At 41.3% G+C, this 26,239-nt stretch overlaps 1 protein-coding gene across 1 annotated transcript; it reads left to right on the forward strand.

The window, feature by feature from the left end:
* The first annotated feature begins 2,213 nt into the window (after positions 1-2,213).
* Positions 2,214-14,172, forward strand: LOC311044464 (uncharacterized protein). The gene is made up of 6 exons (XM_084056071.1): positions 2,214-2,231; positions 5,620-5,841; positions 6,086-6,321; positions 7,026-7,217; positions 10,791-10,881; positions 12,720-14,172. The coding sequence occupies exons 2-6, from the start codon at positions 5,622-5,624 to the stop codon at positions 13,946-13,948; spliced, it is 1,968 nt and encodes a 655-aa protein (XP_083912197.1). The 5' UTR covers positions 2,214-2,231; positions 5,620-5,621; the 3' UTR covers positions 13,949-14,172.
* Positions 14,173-26,239: the final 12,067 nt, after the last annotated feature.

The following is a 26,239-nucleotide window of genomic DNA, read 5'->3' on the forward strand; positions in this document are numbered from 1 at the left end:
CAAAATGGAATATGAAAAATCAAACAGATTCGTCTTGATCACATGACTATAGACATCATGTGTACTGATTTGCGTGAAATTTTGCCTCTAGGGAGTGCACATACAGAGTTTTACACAGATTGGTGCAGTTATAGGTAAAAACACGAATCGGCCTGTTATAGCGCCTGATTTGAACATTTTCAAGTGTCATTTCTTCCCCGGCCTAGTGGGAATGTGTGTGCAACATTTCACGGAAATTGCACGCTGTGTTCATGATTTCAGGCAATTAGTTCAAAACGGAGCACTCCTGCAAACTTTGCAAACCAATCTTAGCCAATCACGATGGAATATTAAAAATCTGAATATAGAGATACTGTGTACCGATTTGCGTGAAGTTTGGACAAAATCTGTAGGAGTACTGTCAAAATGTTTTTTTGATCAAATCGGCCTCCTGGTGGCGCTATAACAGAGCAGAGGTTCTGCTCTGGCACATGGAGTGTGCGTGCAAAGTTTCGCTGCGATCAAGCCAACGGTGCCGGAGATTAGCTGTTCACAGACAGACAGACAGACACACACGGACGGACGGACGGACGGACGGACGGACAGGGTGCAAAACATAGTGTCGCCATGCCTTTCAGCCTGGCGGAGAGAAAAATGTAATCAAACAACTTGAAAAATGTCTGTAGTACACACTAAAGCCTGAGTAAGCTAAATGTTAAAATGACCCAGAAGTGTTTTCAAGTGAAATGTCATTTTCCATAGCTTTTAAACCTTGTTGACAAGATACAACATGAACAGGAATCACAGAGTAAATGTATTTTATAATAAATATTCCTATTCATTTTTAAATTCTTTATTTCAATTGTAAAATTGCTCTACAAATCAAGTGTGGGGTCGTCAAAATATTTGACCCATAAAATGGGGTCCTGGTATAAAAGCTTTGAGAACCTAGGCTATATACTGTGTGGGTGTAAAATAGATAAATCCCGAGGCACATCTGGACTTCACAGCAGTCTCCATGCAAACCAATATGTATTCACTGCCAACATTTGATTTGATTCATGAGAGTTTTATTAAAAAGATTTCCTTTTATGTAGACTTAAGTGGAAAAACAGACAGTAGCTTTTAAAATAAATCATTTATGCATCAAATATGGAGTATTTGACTATTTTACACTTCCTCCTGAGAAACATCTTTGACCTATCAGCAGAAGCTTTTCAGTATTCAATGCAGTACATTGTAATATGTATATTATTACAATTACTGCAGTGAAACCTCAACTTTGAGGACTATGCTGTCAAAATCAATGTGATTTTTAGATAACAGATATATGCCAAAAGAAAATGTCTACCCTGACAATAAAATACGTTTTTAACTCCTATAAATAGACCAGAAAACACTTGGCTGCAGTGAAGTGTTTTCACTCAAGCATTGGTATGGATGATTATCCATGCAGTAATGAATGCAGCCCACTAGGGGGCACAATCACACAGGAGAAAACAGAACACAAGTTGGGTTTACATCTACATGGAGCCTAATATTCAATTCTACGCTGTTTAAAAAGTCCAAAAAGAATATTGTTCGTTGATTGTTACTTGTTAATTGTTACTTGATTAGGCGACTTTATGCTGTTCTTTCTACACATGCTCCCTGACCATTTATTGTGATCATTTATCCAACGGGATTCATTCATGTGTGAAGTTACTTATTTATTTATTCAGCATCAGCTCATTCTATGATTGATTAGTTATGTCTTGTTAGTGTTGCATGATGCGTAATGATCAACGTTGCCATGTCGGCTTATTATAAGCGACTTTGGGTGTCTTTTTCTGTAAAGTTGCTTGTACATATTGGTAGTTGTGGGTTGCGTTTCTGAAGTGTAAGCTTATTTAAGCTTGCTTGCTTCCAATGTTTTTTTTTAATTATTATTTAAACCAGTGGTTCTTTAATATTTTCATAAATGTTTTGTGCCCAGGGGAGCATTTGCGTTGTTAGAATGTTTCAAATATTCCACATTGTATTGCAAGAGTTTTTGAAAATAGCAGATCTACAAGCTTGTAGGTCTGCATAGGTTAAGAAAGTGCTCAATTGCTTATTTTGGGCTAGTTTTCCTAGACCTGGTTGCTTATTTCTCTCACGCAATCTGGCAACACTGCTAACGATACAGTGATGTTTCCAGCTCCCCAAAGCAGCCAGCAACTCTGTCTGTCTGTCTACTGTCTGTATTGATTCACTTTATTTCCTCCTTTCAGGTACAGTATTGTGTACCAGGCTTTATTTGGATAAGTGTGGGAATGTAGCTGTAGAATACAACTCTCGTAGACGTATTTATGATTCTGACGTTTTCAATCTACGAGAGTTGTAGGGTTCACGCCCCATGGACAACAGGGACTTTCAGCACTATACCCCGTAGACACTCCAAACATGTACAAATTGAAAATAAAGGTGCTTACCCCCACGCCCCAAATGTTAACTCTCGCTACGGGGTAGTAGTTTAATGTAATACTCCATATCTTTCAATAAAGAAGTGTTCTAATGCCGTCTGTGGCCGATTCTGTCGGAATGGGGAACTTCCGACACTCAATGTAAACAGGAAGTAAACGGGGGTGAAAAAATGGCGTTCGGCCACAGACGGCATTAAAACACTTCTTTATTAAAAGATATGGATTATTACATTAAACTACTACCCCGTAGCGAGAGTTAACATTTGAGGCGTGGGGGTAAGCACCTTTATTTTCAATTTGTACATGTTTGGAGTGTCTACGGGGTATAGTGCAGAAAGTCCCTGTGTCCATGGGGGGTGAACCCTACAACTCTCGTAGATTGAAAACGTCAGAATCATAAATACGTCTACGAGAGTTGTATTCTACAGCTAGCTTTGTGTCAAATTGTCAATGTTTGTTTTCATGAATACTGGAGCTTCACTACGTGGCTTAGCTCTGGTCCATAGCGTTAGAAGGAGAACTCCTTCTAACGCTATGGACCAGAGCTAAACGTGGATATGAGAGTATGAACAGAGAATTGTGCTTATGCTAAGCTAATGAAGCTAACTAGCTGTTTAACGTCCAGTGAGCTGCATCAGTAGTTAATTCACTGAAGAGTTAACGTCCATAACTTCCCATTAATTCTACAACAGCTAGGGGTCTTCAACGTTTTCAGCCCAAGGACCCCCTAGTTGAGAGACAGATGAAGCAGGGACCCCCTCTATATTGTATAAAATTTAATTTCAGATTAAACTTTTTTTGTTTACTTGGTCTGCTCTTTTTCCCCTCTACACCTATACCTCTTTGCCAACAATAGCAGATCTAGCGCTGTGAGCTTGTAGATCTGCTATTTTTGGCTAAAGTTCTCTTCAGAATAGGGATGCTAGGGTTCAAGTTAAGGAAAGAAATAATATATCACACAAAGATTTGGTGGACCCCTTGAAGTAACTCTGAGGACCCCCTAGGGGTCCCGGACCCCCTGTTGAAGACCCCTGTTCTACAAGGATTATTACTGCTAGCCAAAGAGACATTATTATCATCATCAACAACAGAGCAGTGTCTCTCTCTGCTCCTCTCTGCTTGTTGTGTCTCTGTGTAGGACGTCTCTCTGACTCAAATAAATAGGGAAGCCGTCGTATTAAAATGATAATTCGTCATTATGCCGCAGCCCTATAGCCCTAGAATGGTTGTGACATTACGTACTTTTTCATGTAATCCACATACACAGCCACAGATCACTCCCATCAGGGCTGCCACCTTTTTAAAAAAAAACCTTGGAGTGGGATCTGTTGGCGTGTGTAGTTATTTACTCTCCGCAGGAGAGTATTGTTTTCACTTTCTAAATACGACACACCGATTGGTCAAGCCTCACGTGACACGTGACAATACGGTGAAATACTGTATGCCACTGTCAAAGTGAGGTAAGACAGGAACCATCACGAAATGGCTGCATGGCTGATACATAATTGGCAGATAGGACAGATAGGACACTTATATAGACAGGAGGGATATGACACTTACACAGACGGATAGGACACTTACAGTACACAGACAGGACGGATAGGACACTTATACAGACAGGACGGATAGGACACTTATACAGACAGGACGGATAGGACACTTATACAGACAGGACGGATAGAACACTTACACAGACAGGACGGATAGGACACTTACAGTATACAGACAGGACGGATAGGACACTTACAGTATACAGACAGGACGGATAGGACACGTATACAGACAGGAGGGATAGGACACTTACAACACAAGTCTGGTAAGAGTGAGGTAAGACAGGAACAATCACAAAATGGTTGAGAAATGGCGGATACTGTAACAATTGGATAGGACACTTACACAGACAGGACGGATAGGACACTTACACAGACAGGACGGATAGGACACTTAAATAGACAGGACGGATAGGACACTTATACAGACAGGAGGGATAGGACACTTATACAGACAGGACGGATAGGACACTTATACAGATAGAACATTCCTAACATTCCCAACAGCGGAGAGTTGTGCTGGTAAGATAGGACAGATAGGACACTTATATATACAGGAGCGATATGACACTTACACAGACGGATAGGACACTTACAGTACACAGACAGGACGGATAGGACACTTATACAGACAGGACGGATAGGACACTTATACAGACAGGACGGATAGGACACTTATACAGACAGGACGGATAGAACACTTACACAGACAGGACGGTGAGGACACTTACATAGACAGGAGGGATATGACACTTACACAGACAGGACGGATAGGACACTTACAGTATACAGACAGGACGGATAGGACACTTACAGTATACAGACAGGACGGATAGGACACTTATACAGACAGGAGGGATAGGACACTTACACAGACAGGAGGGATAGGACACTTACATAGACAGGACGGATAGGACACTTATACAGACAAGACGGATAGGACACTTATACAGACGGATAGGACACTTATACAGACAGGATGGATAGGACAGTTAGAACATAAGAATTAGAACATTCCCAACATTCCCAACACAAGTCTGGTAAGAGTGAGGTAAGACAGGAACAATCACGAAATGGTTGAGAAAAGGCGGATACTGTAACAATTGGATAGGACACTTACACAGACAGGACGGATAGGACACTTACACAGACAGGACGGATAGGACACTTACATAGACAGGACGGATAGGACACTTATACAGACAGGAGGGATAGGACACTTATACAGATAGAACATTCCCAACATTCCCAACAGCGGAGAGTTGTGCTCCGAGGAGCACTTTTTCTAGTTATTATTATTATTATTATTGTATCAACCCATGGACCACTGCATGCCAAAGGAATGTATTTTCATTTTCATTGTTGTAATTGCACCTGACCCAACATACCAGTTGTAATAATACCCCGACCAGGCACAACTGGGTGCTATCATTTTCCAAATCTAAGCTTCAATAATGAAATCAAGTAATGAAACTGGTGGTAGGTGGAGATTAATGAGGTACTGTGAGTGTGATAATTTTGGTGGGGTGGTATGGGGGTCTTTTTTTTAACTATTTACCCTCTTGTCTATCAAGCAGCAAGTGTTGACTGTGTACATTATCTTCCATCTCTCTTCTATCTCTAACTTGTCTGTCGCTCTAATTTAGCAATGGTACGATGGTGCTGCATTGTCGGGTGCAATAGCAGGTGCTCAGACGTTGGAGTTAAAATGTACGGATTTCCAACCTGGAAGCAAAAGTATGGAGATCAGATGTCGGAGATATCAAAGAAACGTCGTATGGCTTGGGTGTCCGCTGTAGGACGAAGTAACATAACCTTCAACAACATTAGCCCACACATGTATGTGTGTTCACGGCATTTTGAAAAGGGTAAGTTTAAGTTACAATCAAAACACATTTGACTCTAATGCTACACAGATAACTATTTTCACCAGTGTTGTTATGTTGTTGTTTGCACATGAAGCTGGTTCATGTCCCGTTCACTTACTCAATGATTAATGAATGTATACATTACATATGTTATATATATATATATATATATAAATAGTTAATTCTCATTATGACTAATATATTTCGGTTACACGACTAAGCAACACAACTTTGTTCTTTTCAGGTAAACCAGCCTATGAAATGAATGACTGTGACTCTGACTGGGCACCGTCATTACATCTGGGGCACACAGAGGCGAATGCATCACTGCACAACACAGAGCTGTTGAGCCGGAGGGCAGCGAGAAGTCAAGCACGCACAGCAGCTCGACAGACGGAGCTGGAACCAGAACCAGAGGTTACGTCGGAACCACAAGCTACGGTGGAACCAGAATCCGCAGAGTTCAGTCGTTTTTTCCAGGTAGCGTGCCTTTGCGTCCGCGTTGAGCTTATCTCTGTATCGTATATCTCTGCCACGCATTGCCCGATCCATCTTCTGTCCTTTACCAATAAATCCATTGTAGTGTTTGGGTTCAGTGTCAATGTTGTTGATACGAGCTGTTGTTATAGTGATCATCCAAGATGACCTCCGGAACTACGTCCTTCTGGGCCTGGCCACGCCTTTCGTTGATATAGATTAGAAAGTGGAGCAAAAGAGAAAAAAAAGACTAATGATTATTTCATTGTTTTTGATAACCATTGTGAGTACATGAAAATGTATGATTTGCAGCTAAAAGATGATATACGTTACACGGATATGGACATTTTTTCCCACTGGACATTTTGAATTTGACTTGATTTGTTTATTGTCGTGTTGCTTTTGGAATAGCTTTGTTGTTGATATTGAAACTGTAGAGGGCTAATGACCAGTTTATTAGATGTAATTTCCTGACTTGTAAGCATACTTAAGTTTACACACATGGCCAATAAGACTATCATCACTTCCTGAATTGTTTTCAACCTGGGTAAGATCAGAGAGTAAACGTTATTTGTATATCAAATTTGAGTTGCAATCAGTTACATTAAGTAGAGCAATGGCACATGGTACCAAATAAGACAGCCTACAGCAACAATGCTGATATAGAAAATTCTGGGTCCATTCCATGTCCGTGTGTCTCTTATCAGTCAACAGATACTGAGGACCAGGGTGAGAGTGAACTCCTGGTTGAGAAGGTGAAGGGTGCTGCAGAGATGCATTGTGGGGCTGTGGAGACCAGAGAGACTGGCCGGGAGGCCTTCACAGGAGGAGGAGAAGATATTGCCTCCCTGGAGGATCACAGTGACAGTAAAGTGACTGCTCATGCCAGTGAAACAGAGGTTAGTGGATTCAATGTTCTCCACTTCCTTTTGAAAATGCCTATAATGACAGGGTTGCACATTAAGGTTTTTAGTACATCTCATATCTACTCGCCCCATCTAAATTTCTACTTGCCCTGCCTGGGGTTAAGGGGTACCACTGCCGACAGTGCGGTGCACACAGTTATCCAATAATATACTACTAAAATCCATTGCCTTTTGATTTTGTGTAAAACACTACAGAACAGTCTCTTCAAAACAGTAATTATTACATCAACCATGATATTTAATTGTAGATGAGAATTGATTTCCAACAATTGACTTATTTGTAGCCTGGACAGTAAAAAAAATCAATTATAGCATCAACTGTTGTTTGGTTTGCCTCTACTGTTGTACTGTTGCTTTAAGACTGAGATTCATTACACTTGGAAGAGCTTGATGTGTTTGTGTGCTCGGTATCGGTATGGTACGCATTAGTGATGGGAAAAACAGTTCATTTCGGTGAACGAATGATTCTCGTTCAGTTCACGGCAAAGACTCGTTCAAATGATTCGTTCACGTTCTCGTTCAGTTCCGCTTCAGGTCCCGGCGGAGCGTATGCGATGCGCTGCGCTAACTGCATGAAACTGTGTGCATCTGATCCCACTGACTACACTGACATGACTGCACAGTAGTCTACTCTGTACAGAAACAAAGCACTGTCATTCACCATCTAATTGCACCATCTTCTTTGTAATATAATGTGTAGAAGTAATATATTTAAATTAATAATACATATAAATAAATAAAGTGTTTTTACTTTACTGGAGTATTTTCAATTATCGGTATTTTTACTTCTACTCAACTACATCTCAGAGGAAATTATTGTACTTTTACTCCACTACAATTATTTGAAAACTTTAGTTACTTGTTACATTACATTATAAAACAGACATTTACCACTTTAGCGTTGTGAGCTTGTAGATCTGCTATTTTCAAACATTTTATTCATTCTGGTTACTATTATTATTTTGGCTATACTATGTGGCTGACTGGCTGTGCAGATTTGCATCTTGCATTCATTCTGAAACGTGTTAATTGTCCGTGACCTGACAATCGTTGTCTGCATTTCTTTCATAGTTAAATGTCGTGCTATCTGATCACCACCGGTCTTTTGTACAGGAACAATGAATACAACACTAACAACACAACAGCAGTGCTTCATTTCAATCCACAAAATTTGCAATGCATGTCCGCCTGTCTGTCGCGGGAAGCACGCTGAAGCTCCCGTCCTCCAGTGTGTGTGTGTGTGTGTGTGTGTGTGTGTGTGTGTGTGTGTTTGCGACCCTGCGGATCGGGGGGCGGGGCATGAACGAACCCGTGAACGCAACAGTTTCGAGTCATGAACGTATTCGTTCACGCTCACGGCAAAGAACTAGTTCTTATGAGCCGATCGATCATGACCGACACATCACTAGTACGCATCAGGTGTGAAACCCAACCGTATCAAAAAGGCCTCCTAGATTGTGCTGCTGCTGCGGTAAATTTATGTATATTATGTGAAATCCACAAAGATTTCTCGTTTTCCTCAATCTCTCAATAATAATAATACTGACTGAGATTAAAGTTATGTATGCCTTCCAGAGTGTGAAGAGGACCGTCTTAGCTGCTGGAAGGATGTACAGAGGCACTTGTAGGGTGTAACCCGAAGGTGTATTTATTTCACCAACACAGAGCAAAACATATAGTACCAAGACATTTAGCTGAAACACTCAATCCTGGTAGTGTGTAGCTTCTCACCCTCTGCTCTCTGATGAAATGGCAGCTGCCCTTTATACCCAGCTGAAGCTAATCAGTCTGGACTATACCATTACTGCACCATTCACAGAGTTGTTCTAAGACATTTTAAATATCTAACTAAACATAAATACATTTACATAAATAGCCTTAAAAGTATTACAAGTCTCATTAACTACAAAGGTTATTCAATAATTCCTTCTTCACACTACAACATCATTTACCACTCACACCAGCACATCATAACCCCCCCAGCTATCCTAATATCGTCCAGCCCAATCATGCTGAAACACACGGGCATTGTTAGGCATTCAATCAGACCTTAACAATAAAAACTTATATTGCACCTCAACCATATTGCACCTAGTCTCCATTGCACCTATAGCACACATTACACTTGCCCATCATGATTGCCAACACTTTGACTCCCCAGGTGGAACTCGTTGGCTGAGTGGCCATCTCAGTCAAACAGGGAACAAGTAAAGGTATTCAACAATAAAATAATGACATTTGTAACAGAGGTCCTCTCTGTTACACAAAGACACCTATGAGCTCAATGAATTTAATAAATGAAATGACCCGACGCGAGGCTCGTTAATTCGTGGATCACGCAAACGGTTAGGTAGCTGATTTTTATGGGCATAACCTACTACAATCTTCTGGCTACTTGCATATCGCTAAAGAAATATATATGAACAAAGTCTGTCTGCGATGTTAACTTACTTAACATCCCCATGCACGTTGTTTCTGAACGGAGCGGGGTGAATCTGGCTGACACGGTGAATACCAAACCCCTCGCCCCAAAACTCATTCGCACCGGGGCAAATCCGGTGGTATTCACCCAACCTTATTCGTAAACTTAAACTCAGTAAAACGGTGCCAAAACCTCACCTTATGCCTAAACTTAACTTCAGTAAAACTATGCCTAACGCTAAACTTATTCATAACCTTATCATCAAACAAATACAAGAATACAAGAACCGCGGGAGCTATGTGGAAGTATATCCAAATACGGTCGGCGGTGTACGGCTCTCATACATACGGGTCCTTTTCACGGCTCCTCTCTCTCTCTAGAGATCCCCTGGGGGTCTCAGGGTCCGCGATGTATTTGCAGTACTGCATGTGGCCCCATGTGGTCTGTGTCGTTTTTCCTACAGTTGCCAGGTATAGTGAGATAAACAAGCAACCAGGTTAATGAAAACAAGCCCCAAAGAAGCGAGCCCTTCGCCCCGCGGTGTTGAGCTCTCGAATTTCTAGTATTTGTACAATCCATAAACTAGCAATTCCCTGCCGCCTTCTCTCTGGTACATGTACATTGGGAACCTCTGTATAACACACACAGAAGGCAAAGCGGGAATGCGCATTCTCAACGTGCACGCACAAACACGAGAGACACAGTGAGTGTGTGCAGCAGCCTGTAGAGGGGGAGAGAGAGAGAGTGGATGCGCGCGCGCGCACACACACACACACACACAGTCTGCCATGTTCATCTTCAATTAGCAGTCTTTGCAATCTGGAGCCCTGCTGAGGAAGAAAGGTTCAGAAATGTCTGACAGGGCAGCTCCCAACTGACAACAACCAAACCAAAATAGGGAGGCCAGGTTGAAAGTGGTTAATTGTATTTTATTTTCTCTTGAGACTGCAACTCAATTTATTTTACTCATGATATAGCTCTAGTTTAAATGGAATTGTGTGTGTGTGTGTGTGTGTGTGTGTGTGTGTGTGTGTGTGTGTGTGTGTGTGTGTGTGTGTGTGTGTGTGTGTGTGTGTGTGTGTGTGTGTGTGTGTGTGTGTGTGTGTGTGTGTGTGTGTGTGAAGCAAATGAGTCAGGACCTGAGCTTTGCTACTCCCTGGAGGACTGCTGCCTGCACTTCTGCCATCTTCACTTGTGAGGACACTGAAACAGGCTGTGAGTAAAGAACACACACACACACACACACACACACACACACACACACACACACACACACACACACACACACACACACACACACGCACTTCTGTTCTCAGGGCCCATAACGTTTTGTCAAGAGCATAGTCCAAAAAGAGAGTTCTGCACTCAAGTCAAGGGCGCCATGACACCTGTAAAATGTATATAAAGTCGAATCTAGATTTTGACTACATTCAAAGATACGAGAATAATGTGTATTAGGCAGCGCGTCCAATTTGTTTCCACCGCTAAACTGTTGTGGTTAATCAAACATATCATGAATAGCATGGATTTTACACACAAAATATTCAATAATGTTTGTCACCAAAGCTTCGAAATCTCAGCCAGAGCGCGTTTATGCAGAGTTTTGCAATGCGATAGACCCCTGGAGATGGATTGTTGAGGTGGAGTGCAACACCTTCAGCTCTCAGTACTTAACGCATGACTTGCCACACCCATACTCATTCGCTGAATCAGCGATGCCCGGGATCGAACCATGACCTTGTGGTCAAGAGGCGAGTGCTCTACCGACTGAGCTACCCGGACACAATCTTGTACATCTGCTTTTCTTTTTGGCGAGCAGCATACAACCAGCGTACAACAAAATATGCTTCAGGCATCAGCCTGATGTATATTTTGATAGCTAGGCCGGTGTTCTTAGACAAGAAACTTGTAAGTACAGTAGTGGTGATAAAATGACTAGGTGCTACGTTTATTTTCGTTACTTCTAAAGCTGTAACTTTACATACTCTTTCAGCAGTATATAGTAATATATAAGTTTATCACTTTGAAATGTATGGATTTTGAAGTTACAATGGGTTTATATACGAAGGGGGCGTGTCTGATAAACGAAATATCAAACGTCTAAATACTGAATGAAGCAACTTAAAAACTGTCTGGGGTGCTCACAAAAGCCCAAATAGACGTTAAAATGACCCCAAAATGTTTTGAAAGTGAATTATCCCTTTAAGTGTTCTAAAATATTGAGAGGAAAAGAGACTTATTATTTTTCTTAGGTTTAACTCAAGCAATTTGATATACGCTAGATTTTCAGGCCTCTACGTGGCCTTCAAACCTAGCCCTATTAACACATTCCTAGCCTGGGACCAGACGAATCTGCGAGTGCAAAAAAAAGAATTGCACTCTGCGATTTGGGTATGGCACCGCTCCATAGAGAATCCATTTCCTGCTCCAGAAGACACGGGTGACCAATCAGGGCCCAGTATTTGAATATGGGAGACTGTAATTGGTAGTTGGTTGTAGGTCTAACCAATTGCGTCGAGGGCCATTGTTTTGATCCCGCCCCTTGGGCAAAAAAAACGTCCTCATGCTTCCTGAAGCACCAGACTCATATCCACGCAGTGATATAGTCTGGCTACGCAAGGCTAAATGTGTTACAGTATTAGTAGTGTAACACGTTTAGAAGTATTACTGTTAAATGTGTTACTGTTGATAGTGTTAAACGTGTTGATAGTGTTAAAGTATTAGTAGAGTTAAAAGTAAGTAGTGTTGAAAGTGTGTATATAGTGTTAAAATAGCAGTAGTGTTAAAAGTGTTGATTAATGGGAAATACCTTTTGAGTGTACTATACCTTTAGGAGATTTACCTAATTTTACACTTGGAAAAGTGTGGCAGGTTTAGTTAATTAGTGGGATGTGATTAGTATTAGTCGGATGTGATTAGTGTAGCAGAGAGTAGAGGAACATGGGTTTGTTCACATGAATCCTATCATTACAAAACAAATCGGTAACTAGGGGAATCAAGTCTATCCAATCCAATCAGAAAACACATTGAGTTGCTCTCTGTCCTCCTTCTAGGTCTCCAATTCCTTCCTGAGTATAAAGAGGAGGTTTCCCTTGAACATCAGGAGAGGAGCCCCAGTCTGGTCCAGGTGAAACTAGAACCTCCACAGATTAAAGAGGAACAGGAGGAGGTACTTCTAAGTCCAGAGGAGGCTGGTCGGTCAACGTTCGCATTGCTAGCAGTGAAGAGTGAAGATGATGATAAAAACAGAGATGCAGAGCAGCATCCACCGAGCACCTCAACTGAACACATGAAAACACAAGCTTACGTCGAGTACTGGGTACCAACTACTGATGACCAGCTCCTCTCTTCACACTGTTCTGAATCTGACACTGAAGACAGTGATGACTGGGAGACCAGGGATGAGTCCGTTTCAAACACACAGAAATCACACGATACACAACAAAGACTGTCTTTGAGCAACAAGCTGTCCCAGAACCTGAAGTCATCAAAACAAACACCACCCATGAGGAGTCAAAAAGAAAAGAAAGGCCGCTTTAGTTGTACAGTTTGTAGCAAAAGATTTGTTCGTAAAGTATATCTGAAGAAACACATGAAGATTCATATAGGGTTAAAGCCTTTTGCTTGTACAGTTTGTAGCAAAAGCTTTAGTTATAAATCAAGGCTGAAAGATCACATGAGGGTTCATACAGGGGAAAAGCCCTATACTTGTGAATTTTGTAGCAAAACATTTAACCATGCTGTAAATATGAGATCTCACATGAGGATCCACACAGGGGAAAGAATTGCTTGCACAGTTTGTAGCAAAAGCTTTAGAGAAGTTGGATATCTGAAAACACACATGAGGCGTCATACAGGTGAAAAGTGTAAAATTTGTAACAAAAGCTTTACAAAAGCTGGATATCTGAAAAACCACATGAGTATTCATACAGGAGAAAAGCCCTTTTCTTGTACAATTTGTAGAAAAAGCTTTTCACAAGCTGGAGGTTTGAAAAACCACATGAGTATTCATACAGGGGAAAAACCTTTTGCATGTACAATTTGTAACAAAAGTTTTAGACAAGTTGGATATATGAAAATACACATGAGGTTTCATACAGGGGAAAAGCCCTTTGTTTGTACAGTTTGTAACAAAGGCTTTGCCGTTGAATGTAATCTCAAATCTCACATGATGATTCATACATGGAAAAAGCCTAGGGAAGTATTTGCTTGTTCATTTTGTAGCAAAAGTTATACTTATATAAAATGTCTTCAATCACATATGAAGATTCATACAGGTTAAAATCCTCTTGTGTGTCAATTTTGTAGCATTAGCTTTAGTGAAACAAGAAATTTGAAAAGACACCTAAGGATTCATATGGAATAATAGCCCTTTAGTTTAACATTTTGTAATCATGATCTAAAAAAAAGAAAGAAATTACATCAAAAATGTTTTCTGAAGATGCACAGGAAGACTCATACAGGGCAATAACTTTAGTTTCTGGCTGGCAAGTGTTTTGATCAAAATACAATTCTTAAAAATGTAGATGCAATCTGAGTTTACACATGATATCTCATACGTATTATCATTCTGGTGGGTTTGCTTGTAACCTGATTATATACATTTTTGCAATACAAATTATTTCTTAAAATGATGTGCATTTAAATAACTATCCTAAGACATATTGGTGCATTAGTGTTATTTCTTTTTTGCTTTTTCTCCACAATTTAGTCGTGACAATTAATTCCTCACTACACACATTTGCTGCCGTTTCCTCCACTCAACTCAAACTTTATTTATGTAGCACATTTGCAATGACCAAGGTCGAACCATAGTGCTGAACAAAAAACAGTTAAAAACAGGCGAACAGAGCAGAAGAAAAAAATAAAATCAAAAGGCGGGAAAAAAACACTAAAGGAAAACAAACAAGTTAAACAGATCACAACCAGAGTAAAGCAAAACATAAAGCAAAACAGCATATCAAAGTGTAAGGCATCACAGAATACACAGCAAAGGTATGCATGGCCAGGGGGACAAAATAGCTCTAATAAAGATTTAAAAACCTCCAAGGACTGCAGAGTGAATGTTGATAGGGGCCACAATCTGGGGCCGGCCACCGCAAAGGCTTGAGTCCCCTCTTCTTATATGAGGTCCCGGCACAATTGGAAGCAACTGGTCAGCAAAGGGTCTGGCTGGGATGTATGGTGAATGCTGAATTCTAAAACTGACAGGTTAAAAAGTTAGTCTCCATCCAGGCTTTGATGTCAGTTCAACAATGGCTTAGTTGAGTTGATAGTGTTTGTTTTTAAAAGGCAGGTAAAGCTGTACATCATCACCCCACAGTTAAGTGGGGCAACACTAGAAGAGTGTTCGCCTAACCTGACTGTAAAGCTCCTATCAGTCAGGTAGGACTTAAACCACTGTAGAGCAGTGCCAGTGACGCCAACAGAGTGCTCTGGTCTGGTCCGATGATTCACTGTGTCAAAAGCTGCTGTCAGGTCAAGGATCTCCAGGGTAGCAGGAGATCCAAAGTCAGTGGTTAAAAGTCTATCATTTATTAAAAACTCTTGAGGAGGGATGTTTTGGTGCTGTGACCTGTTCTAAAACCTGACTGAAAGGTGTTGTGGATGCCGTGAGTGATTAAAAAATTGGAGATATACTACCTTTTCCAGAACCTTGGATAAAAATGGGAGCTGTGAGATGGGCCTAAAAAAAACGGCTGCACCACAGCATGTTTAAAAGCAGCAGGGACGTCACCAGAGCTAAGACAAGTCTTAATCCGAAACAAAACACAGGTGCCAAAACTTCTGCGTGAGTTGGGTGAGAGATACAGGGACATCGGAGGGGGAGGCATACGATAATCCGACATCCCATTTCTCCGACTATGTGGCATCCGCGTGCGGTTAGGGTTAGGGTTCGGGTTTGGTATAGGGTTAGTATTGGAAACGTCGGAGCGCTGCGCTGTCGGACTAACGTATTGCACCCCATCGGAGGCGGGGTGTCAGGCGGAGTGGACAGTCGAGGGGCACACAACTGGGGGTCATGGCGAGGAGGGGGAGAAGGTTCAATCAGGTAGTGGTGGGGAGAGGAAGAGGATTCATGGTGGTCATCCAGAACCAGGTAGCGATTCCCAAGCTGGAGAGGGGATTACGTGATGTTGAGTAGGTGACAAACTTTGGTTGTTAACAGTGAGGAGCCCCCACCGGGAGGACGTAGAGCCTCTATCCTACTCCTCCCGCCCAACGCTCCTTGCTGACAGGTGCCGCACCAGGCCGTAGGTGTATACGTGCCATTAAAAATATCACCCTCCCTACTCGGGTTCCCTCTCCCGAACACGGGCCAATTGTGTTCATTTAAATTAATATGAAGTAATCACACAAAATAATTGCTCCTGGTGTGTACTGACCTTAACTGTTACAGTAGACTTCGTCCAGAACCTGGTGTACTGTCTGAAACAGGACTTGTGGTATCACACCTCCAGGGACACGCTGTCTTTGTTTCAAATATGCACAAGAATGTTAGTGTCTTCCTTCATCTCAGTAGCTTTCAACAAAAATAAACAAGCAAAATTAAACTGATTTTTAAATGAAAACAACAAAGCAAGGTAACAGTAAAACAATCTTGACTGTTCAAAAGTCTGGCTGTTGCCCTACCTAACCCTAACTCTCGTCACATCTGAATCACGTTCTTTGACATCAAAGCTGAAGACTTGTCTGTTTGCTGCTGCCTTTTACTGAGTTTTGTTTTATTTTGTACTGTCATTTTATTATTTTACTGTTACTACTCATTCTTATCTTCTTTTCTTACTAGTTATATTGTTTTCAAATGCCATTTGCAGCCCATGTTAGGACACAGCATCACCTCTTTGCGCTATTGGGGGATAGAAAAGGTGTATAGACCTCCCCGTGGTGGTGATTACAATCGCCTACTACTACAGCTTGAAGCTTTTATGAAGCGTGAAGCTTCTGATCTATACACTCAATACTATGGCTCCTCACAGGCTCAACGAGGAATTTGATGTCAAGCCTTTTCTGGGATAGTTCTCTCTGTTTTTAATTACATTTGTATTGTATCCTTACTATGTGTATTGTGTATATACTCATCTGTTTGCTATTGATTTTGTCCTTCCACGATTTGTCCCATCATATTTTGTATTGCATTTGCTGTACCTCTTGATGACAGTTGGCTTTACTGCCGCTCAATTATATTTCCCAAATCTACAAGTCCTTGGCTTGACACTAGCCAACGCAGCCTGAGCCTTGTAGATCAGGTGGGTGTATCAAATGTCTACTTTAGCAAAACAGCTGATGTTGATTGTGACTCGTCCCTGCTTTTTGTATTTAACAAGCCACATCTGATGAAGACCCACACGGGTCAAAAAGTTGTCGCCTTCATTTTAAATAAACGTTTTCTACTGAGAGCTACAGAACAGTGTGCGAACTTAACCAGATCCAAGTCCACTATGAGAATATGCTTTAGGCTGTGCTAACCAACTATTACTGGTTTCTATTGATGCTTCTCTCTCTGTTAGCGGTTAACCTCGTTCGGAGTCGCTGCTGGGACTGACTCAACTAAGGCAGATCGAGCCTTTTATACGGTCGGTTATGCCCGAATATGGGATTATGCTGTCAGTCCTGGACGTGACGGTTATCTCTATATATGGAGATCTGGGCAGAGGTTGCTGATGTCAGACTCCGTACATATGGCACGTTTGGGTCTCTATGACGACTTGCGGGTCGATTGTCTCCATCTATGGGCATATCCATATATAGGCTAGTGCTGGCAAATATGCCCTGTCTATTTCCTACAGTATGTATATTATATATAAATACACACATATATATATATATATATGTGTGTGTGTGTGTGTGTGTGTGTGTGTGTGTGTATATATATATATATATACACACACCGTATATCTAGGTGTGCCCTGGGATCTTTTGGCTAAGCCAGGTGTGCCTTGGCACAAAAAAGGTTGATAAACACTGCTCTATAGAGACCCCTCAACATGGTCCTTTGGTGAGTTTATTTTTCTCCCTTGTTACTGCCTTTACCTGTCTGGTTGTTACAATGATACTAATGAAGGCTCTGTTCCATTCTGGTCAAACAGAGTCACTGGAAACACACCAGAGGGTCTCAAAGTGTGGTCCCCTCATGTGGTCCAGGGACCCTCATGGTTCCTTGAGGGGGTTCTAAAACCAGGGACCCCATGTCAGGGACTAGAACCCTAAATGTCGCACATATGAGGCGTCACAGCAGTGTTTAATACTTCAAATGACCAGAGCTCTGTGACCATTGCTCTGAACAGAACAATATAGGACTGGATTTTCAGGCCTGGTAGCAGCCTGAAAATATAGTATGAATAAAATGTCCTTTTTAGCGGTGCCAGCCGCTCTACGTTTGACTCTGTCTGCGTGTCCGTCCGTCCGTCCGTCCGTCCGTCCGTATGTTATGTCCGTTTGTTTGAGCATGGCCTTTAACCAGCTATACCTCCAGTTCAACACACCCCCACACACACACACACACACACACACACACACACACACACACACACACACACACACAAGCCAATACTGCACACACGCGCACACACGCACACACACACACACACACACACACACACACACACACACACACACACACACACTTGACGTCCGTATGTCCGTCCGTATGTTATGTCCGTCCGTTTGAGCACGGCATTTAAACAGCTATAACTCCAGTTCGCAGCATGCTACGGAGTACAAATTTTGTACATGGACTAAAACCACCAATAGGGACAAACTGAAATTAATTAAGCCCCACCCCCTCTGTCTTCCTATTGGCTGGGCTTTAAACAGCCCTAAGCCCAGTTTGCAGCATGCCACCAAGTCCAAATTTGGTATGTGGACTTAGACCACCAATAGGGACGAACTGTAATTATTAAGCCCCGCCCCCTCTGTCTGCCCATTGGCTGGCCTTTAAACAGCCATTATTCCAGTTTGCAGCATGCTAACAAGTACAAATTTGGTAAGTGGACTCAGACCACCAATAGGGACGAACTGAAATTAGTTAAGCCCCGCCCCAAAGGCGCCGCTTCCTTCACACAGGGTGTGATTTTTTACTTACAGTTAATAATGAAAACCACTGGATGTTTCATCCACAGGTTCAGATCCGGTCCGGTCCAGTTCTCCAGATCGAGTCCGGTCGGGTCCTTCAGTCCAGATCCTGTCCTCCATGCGGTCTGAAGCGGGTCCTCACGGGTCCCACTTCCTGGTGTGTGTGGTGACTACATTACCCAGAGTTCCAGTGGACGTGGTGTTGTGGGTGGATGACAGGATGGTGCAGGTGAACCGGAGCACCTCTGTCCTGGAGGTCTCCTCCTGCGCCTCCTTTGTCCTGGAGGTGGAGGGCTCCTCCTGCACCTCCTCTAGGAGGGTGCGGTGTGGAGTCAGTCTGGGAGGAGACATCTACACACACACACACACACACACACACACACACACACACACACGCCGATCTACTAAGCTCACAAGTCGTCGCATCGCAACGCCTTGTGAGCTATTTCCAATCAGCATTTTTTTAAATATCTAATATCAGTTTAACTTACACACACTCTACAGTTTATCCTTGACTGACTGACTGACTGACTGACTGACAGACAAACAAAATGATTTTACAGCTCAATTTACAATATATAGGCAAAATACAGGCTTTGCTGCCTCCTTGTGGTGATAACGGCACATAGTAGAATACATCTAACATTCTTCATGTTGTTGCAGTTTAATCACAAAGATACTTCTGTTGTTTTTAAAGCAATAATAAGCTTTAACTATGAATCTACTGGCGTTTAACTAATGAGAGACATATTGCATAATGTTCCTAATCAACATTAATAACTATTGTTAATGTTAATAGTTTTATAATGTTCATAAACATCATTATAGAATCTATCTATCTATCTATTGAATTCTGTGACTGCTAGCCTGCTAGCTAGCTTTTCAAAATGTATAAAAAGTCCTGCGTTAGTTGTAAAACTGTTCTTTATTTCAATACATCCAACTATTAAGTTGGTAGATAGATAGATGGGCCAGCAATGATCGAAATTCGCCAATCAGGATGGATTAAGAAAAATAGGACGGATCCGTCTTGATCACTTGACTATAGATAATGTGTATGTGTATATTTGCGTGATGTTTGGACACATTTTCTGGGAGCCAACCCAGGACAAACTGACACTATGGAGCTAACCCAGGACAAGCTGACACTATGGAGTTAACCCAGGACAAACTGACACTATGGAGTTAACCCAGGACAAACTGACACTATGGAGTTAACCAAACTGACACTATGGAGCTAACCCAGGACAAACTGACACTATGGAGTTAACCAAACTGACACTATGGAGCTATCCCAGGACAAACTGACACTATGGAATTAACCCAGGACAAACTGACACTATGGAGCTAACCCAGGACAAAGCCAGGAAATGCAAGAAGCACCAGCTACATAGAAGCACTGCTACAGCTTAGATAACAACACTAGTGTAGAGCTCAAGACCATGATGTTAGATAGGAGAGTGTGGAGGGCAGTGATTCAGGAGTCCTAAGTTGGTGTTGGCTAGACCACACTCTGGCTGCTCAGGAAATAATGTCCATCAACCTGATATAGAGCATGCATCCTCATATTTAATATCTCTGTCTGGTATCATTTCTCAGTTTGAGAAATGAGTAGTGCTCTGAAGGAGAAGCAGAGCACCCCTACAGTCTATATACAGAAAGGAAATCTAGTGTGGTGGCCTGTGTTGTCAGGACAGCCTTGTGACAGACAGTGCTCAGCGTTTGTTCAATGGTAGCCTGCCCTGGTGTGTGTGTGTGTGTGTGTGTGTGTGTGTGTGTGTGTGTGTGTGTGTGTGTGTGTGTGTGTGTGTGTGTGTGTGTGTGTGTGTGTGAGTGAGTGAGTGTGTGTCCATGGTGATTTACTGCACCGGAATCGCTGCTCCACATATCAACGGGATTATACACAGCAAAATTATGAGTATCATTTGCAAAGCACTGAAATAGGCCTACAGTAGGCTACACTTAAAACAACTAATTAAAACACGTATTTGGAGAAAAGAATAGGACCAAGAATTGAATCCTGGAGCACACCACATCAATAGCCACAGATACACTCAGATAGGACAAATAGGAGGTGCCGATCGGAATTCCATGTCCCACTACTAACAATACCTGCCATTTATGCCGTGTTTCTTAAGTTAGTTAATAAATTAATGTTTTTCTATTTTATTATTATACTAAATATAATAATAATAAGACCATTGGTTTCCCAACAAAAATATTGTCCCCGTTTATAAGGGGGATAGTCTGTGTGTCTGTCTGTGTCCATCTATCATTGTTACGTTTTGAAATATTTACATTGTATATACTATTTCATATATTTATTTTTAGTTATTATATTATTTCTAATAATTTGTTCATATATGCTAATCATCTAATTAAATGTGCACAAAATGTGGCAACATTTCCATTGGATCAACTGTTTGTAAGACCTTGGTTTCCAGAAAATATTGTGTAGAAGTCACATACAGACATCAGTATTTGTATGGGGGTAGGTTTGTTTACAGAGTAATTACTAATAACAGTCATCAAGCTACAAGATAAGAGCAGTATTGTCCTCGGGACTACTATGGGGGTTGAGATCATGTTAATGTTTAAGCAACAGTTACAGTTAAACATTGCAGGATAAGCAGATCTGTGGTTACATGGTAAAACCGCAATGGACTCTGGACTGCCCATCGCTGCTCACATGACATTTAAGAGGAAGTGAGACTGGTGCAACTCAGACTTAACAGAATAACGCTGTGTTCGAACCAATCTTCTGTCTCCAGTCTGGTTTCTGCTATCCAAGGCAAAAAGGAAATATTTGCTGTTAACCTATGACTATTCTTTTCACTTTATTATTCAATATTTGTTTTTATTGACTATGGAAGAACAGATTAAACAAATCGTGGCGAATAAGGACTTGCCCACAGCTCTGAGAGAGATTCAGCTTCTCATTGAAGAGAAAGGCAATATAGAGTTTCACATTGCTGTCACAGGGGAGTCGGGCGCTGGAAAGTCAACATTTATCAATGTATTCCGGGGTATGGGGCATGAAGAGGAGGATTCTGCCCCTACTGGTGTTGTGGAAACAACCTTACACCCTCACCGTTATCGGCACCCTAAATACCCATATATCACATTGTGGGATCTCCCTGGTATTGGGACACCTAGATTCAAAGCAGACCGTTACCTTTGTGATGTTGGTTTTGACCGGTTTGATTTGTTCCTCATTGTCGCATCTGACCGCTTCAGAGAATGTCATGTTTTTCTGGCTCACGAGATTAAGAGAATGGGGAAGAAGTTCTATTTTTTGCGCAATAAGATTGATAGCGCCATGGTACACGAAAAAAGGGCCAGACCAAAAACATTCAACGAGGTGAACACCATGGAAGCGATCCGACTAGGCTGCATCAAAGGTTTGACTATTTTCTCTTGTGATTTTCCCTTACATTTTACACCAGGAAAAATATAAACAGCCAGACACTCCCACTGAGCCATAGTCGTCTATTAGACCTCCGTCTAAAACGGGTTATAATTGGTCTACTGGTGAAAGTTTTTTAGCGGTCTAGGCTTAGCCTACACGTTGATTAGCTGTTATTTAAGCGTCTATTTATAGACGTCTATATTATAGACGTCATTTCAACGTCTATAATATAGACGGTCTATAAATAGACGCTTAAAAAACAGCTAATCAACGTCTAGGCTAAGCCTAGACCGCTAAAAAACTTTCACCAGTAGACCAATTATAACCCCGTTTTAGCCTACCCCTTAGACGTATTTTAGACGTCTAATAGCCCGAAAAATGCTCAGTGGGCTGTTAGCACTACGGAGGTACAAATGAGCACAATTTTTTTGATTGATTGATTGAAAATGTTATTGACAAAATCGTATGTGAAATAGTTGCAACAATTTCTGGAGCTTATTTCCAAATGGCATTGAATGAGGGCTCCAGCTAGAGTTTTGAAAGCACTTTTGTTGACAAAAGACATGCACCTCATGCACCTCATGGTACTCGTTCTACTGCTATGCCACTAATGTGGAATGCTCTGCACTCAACCAGTCAATAAATCAATTACATTTATGTTTCTGTGATTCTACTCTGGACGTGAGCTCCCGTGGGGGGGAGGGGGTGTGATTAGCAGGAATATATGTTTATCTACATGTCAGGAATGTTTCTTCTTACAGTATGTATGCTAGAAACAAATCAATTAAAGAAAGTGAAATTAATATCAAATAGTTTTAAAATCAATCAATCAAGGGCATGATCTTTACTTCTGCACCACCCGCATTTAGCCCTGTAAATGTATTGACTAATACACCATTAGCTATATTAAAAAAACATGTTTTCATTTTTTTTAGGGTTCCAAGCAGCCAATATAGAAGTTACTGATGTCTTCCTGATCTCCTGCTTTGATCTTGGTCTCTACGATTTCAATCGGTTTTCTGATACCTTGGAGAGGGACCTCTTTCAGCATAAGAGAGATGTGGTGATTCGGGCCGTGCCCAGCATATGCCTGGAGATCAACAAGAAGAAGAAGATAGCATCCCTGTGGGGTCACATCTGGGGGTGGTCGTCTGCAGCGTCAGTCCCAGGTCTCTCATTCCCTTTGGATATTAACCTTTTGGAGATGACAATCGAACAATTTAATGTAGCTTTCAGTCTTGATGATTTGGCCCTAAAGCAGCTTGCAGACAGATAGAGTCAAGGCAGAATTTCAGAAAATGTGCTTATTTAAAGTGCTGAAGGAAAATCGTGTTCATTTAGGGCATACATGTTTTTAGGGGTATTGAGGGGTGCTGAATCCAAATCTGCTGCTAGGGTGCCGATTCGATTAAAATTGCGATTCTGCGATTAATTGATATTCGATTCGATTCTGCGATTTATTGCGATTTTCTACCCCAAATCACTTTGCTTTAATTATACTAGAACATTTTAAAACAATTCTGAACAATATAAACCATGAAAAGTTGAATGAGAAGTGAAAAAGGTACTAACTTATTAAAATTAAAAAAAATAAAAATAAAATAGATTTTAATATTTTGAATCGATTTTAAAATCGTGGCATTAAGAATCGCGATTTATTCATGAATCGTTTTTTTTTGACAGGCCTAGCGGCCACCACTATGCTGAAATATATTAAAAACATATATTTTTGAATAAACAAGGTAGAAACTTGATTGAATTTAGCTTTTAAAGGTTTTCATACAGTATATGGGGAATCCACTGCCATATTCTGAATTGACATCTAATGTGAGGAAAGTGCATAAAACTTATGTAGTGGAAATTGTCAGGGGATAGACATTTCTTCACCAATGTGTTTGTAATAGTGTTTAGCAAGACTTAAAAAAGAAGGAAAGAAAGAAATTCAACTCCCCTAGGGCAGTGTTTCCCAAATAATGCGGGTTGTGACCCATTTTGGGTCACAGACCCATTTCTATGGGTCACGAGTAAGAAAAGAATTTCAGAACAAAAAAGTCAAACATTATTAAAAAAATCACACCTGTGTGAAGGTAGCGGCGCCTTTGATACATTTTGTCATCAATAAGTGTTTATAATGTGTTTATAGCCACGTGTCACGTGAAGCTTGACCAATCACTTTGTTGACGTGTCTGACCAATCAGAACGTTGACGCAAAAGCCAGGTATAGAGGGCTAATATCCGCTCTATACCTAAAGGTATAGAGCGGCTAGCGCCGCTAAAAATCACACCCAGTGTGAAGTGGGCGGTGTGTGGTCATCACAACATGACTCACTTTAAAAAAAGGATAAATCACTTTGTTTAAAGTCCATACTGCTATTCATAGGGCTGCACATGTGTCATGTGTTTCGCTAGCCAATCACAGTCCTGAATTTGCAAAGTCAGCCAATCACATTACAGTTAGTGGTGATGACACTAGCTGTAATGTGATTGGCTGATATGAAAAAAGTATCGATTTGCATTAACAATGGATTAACAATTTTTTTGGTCGGTGTCCAAAACTCACTTATAGGGGGCGGCTACACCGGCCCCCCCCCCCCCCAAAAAAAAATGCATGGAAAAACTTCCAAGAAATCAGGAAAATAGCAGATCTACAAGCTCACAATGCAATGTATTGTTCGCTTTTCCTTCTCACTACAAACCCATTTTTTGTGTGAAAATAAATATTGCTGTGTGCATGTAAAAGTAGCTTCATTAGTTAATTCAAATACGAGATACTATCCCAGCAAGCACAATGACGTCATGATGACGTCCTGGAAATTAAGTCAAAATCATCCCATATCGGATGTGATCTGGCCTTGTCCTGAACGCCACTGAAAGACGTCATGATGACGTCATTCGGTGACGTTCAGGACAAGGCCAGATCATGGCCAATATGGGGATGATTAATTTCAACATCATCACCAAGACATCGTATAGACAGCTTTTTAGTGACCTAAAACAGACATCCAATTTGGGTGATTAAAAAGTCGCTAATCTGACGTCCTGTAAATTACGTCATCTAAGCAACCCCATATCAGCTGTGACTGGCCTGTTCTGAACGTCACTGAAGGACGTCACCACAACGTTGACTTTGTGTCAAGTCATCATGTAAATTTATACAAGATACTGATATTGATCTGAATGCATGCAGCATAGTGTCAAAGAGCAATGTATTGTATAGGCCTGAAATCTGATTGCCTATAAGAGCCATGACAACTTCTATTGGATCAACCAACATCAATACTGCCATACCAACACATATTACATAAGAATGGGAAAAGGGGAGAGGGAGTGACCAAACAAACCGACATTTAAACTCATGGTTTTACTTACAAATTTACATAAAAAGACATGAATCACCAAATGACACCACAACAAAACACTAAACACAATGACCCATAACATAACCCCTATACTCATTCCCATATTATTCAAATAATTACACAAATAAGAACAATAATACACAGTCCTTGGTGCCACAGTGCATGCTGGGAAATGGACTTCCTCTAGCCACCATTATAGGTCACTGTAAAGCCGTCCACACAATGTCCTGGTGATGACGTCAAGATCATCCCCATATCGGCTGTGATCTGGCCTAGTACTGAACGTCACCGGAGGATTTCATCATAACGTAATCATTACGTCATCAAGGCATCATCATGACGTCTTGATTTTGACGTCATTTCCAAGATGTCATCTAAACACAACTTTATAATCACCCAAACTGCAAACTGGCCGTATTTCAGGCTGTTTTAGGTCACCGTCCAGATGTCCTATAGTGATGACGTCAAGATCATCCCCATATCGGCCATGATTTGGCCTAGTCCTGAACATCACTGAAAGACATTGTAAACAACGTTTTAATCACCCAAACTGCCGTAAAAAGGCGTCATACATTGATTGTCATGGTGATGACGTCCTGTAAATGACATCAAGATCAAAGATCATCCCCATATCCATATCTGCTGTGATATCCTAGTCGACAAATGATGTGCACAAATTCTTCCAATGAAATCAGCTTGTGCAAATTATTTCATTGTGTCACAAAAGCTG

Source organism: Gymnoscopelus microlampas, assembly GCF_963454915.1.
Source record: "Gymnoscopelus microlampas genome assembly, chromosome: 4".
Taxonomy (NCBI): Eukaryota; Metazoa; Chordata; class Actinopteri; order Myctophiformes; family Myctophidae; genus Gymnoscopelus; species Gymnoscopelus microlampas.

Excerpts from the sequence above, each read along its gene's own strand:
- LOC311044464 (XM_084056071.1), top strand. The coding sequence starts at position 5,622 with ATGGTACGATGGTGCTGCATTGTCGGGTGCAATAGCAGGTGCTCAGAC. Across the intron at positions 6,322-7,025 it reads AGTTCAGTCGTTTTTTCCAG|TCAACAGATACTGAGGACCA; the intron begins GTAGCGTGCCTT and ends GTCTCTTATCAG. Across the intron at positions 7,218-10,790 it reads CTCATGCCAGTGAAACAGAG|CAAATGAGTCAGGACCTGAG; the intron begins GTTAGTGGATTC and ends GTGTGTGTGAAG.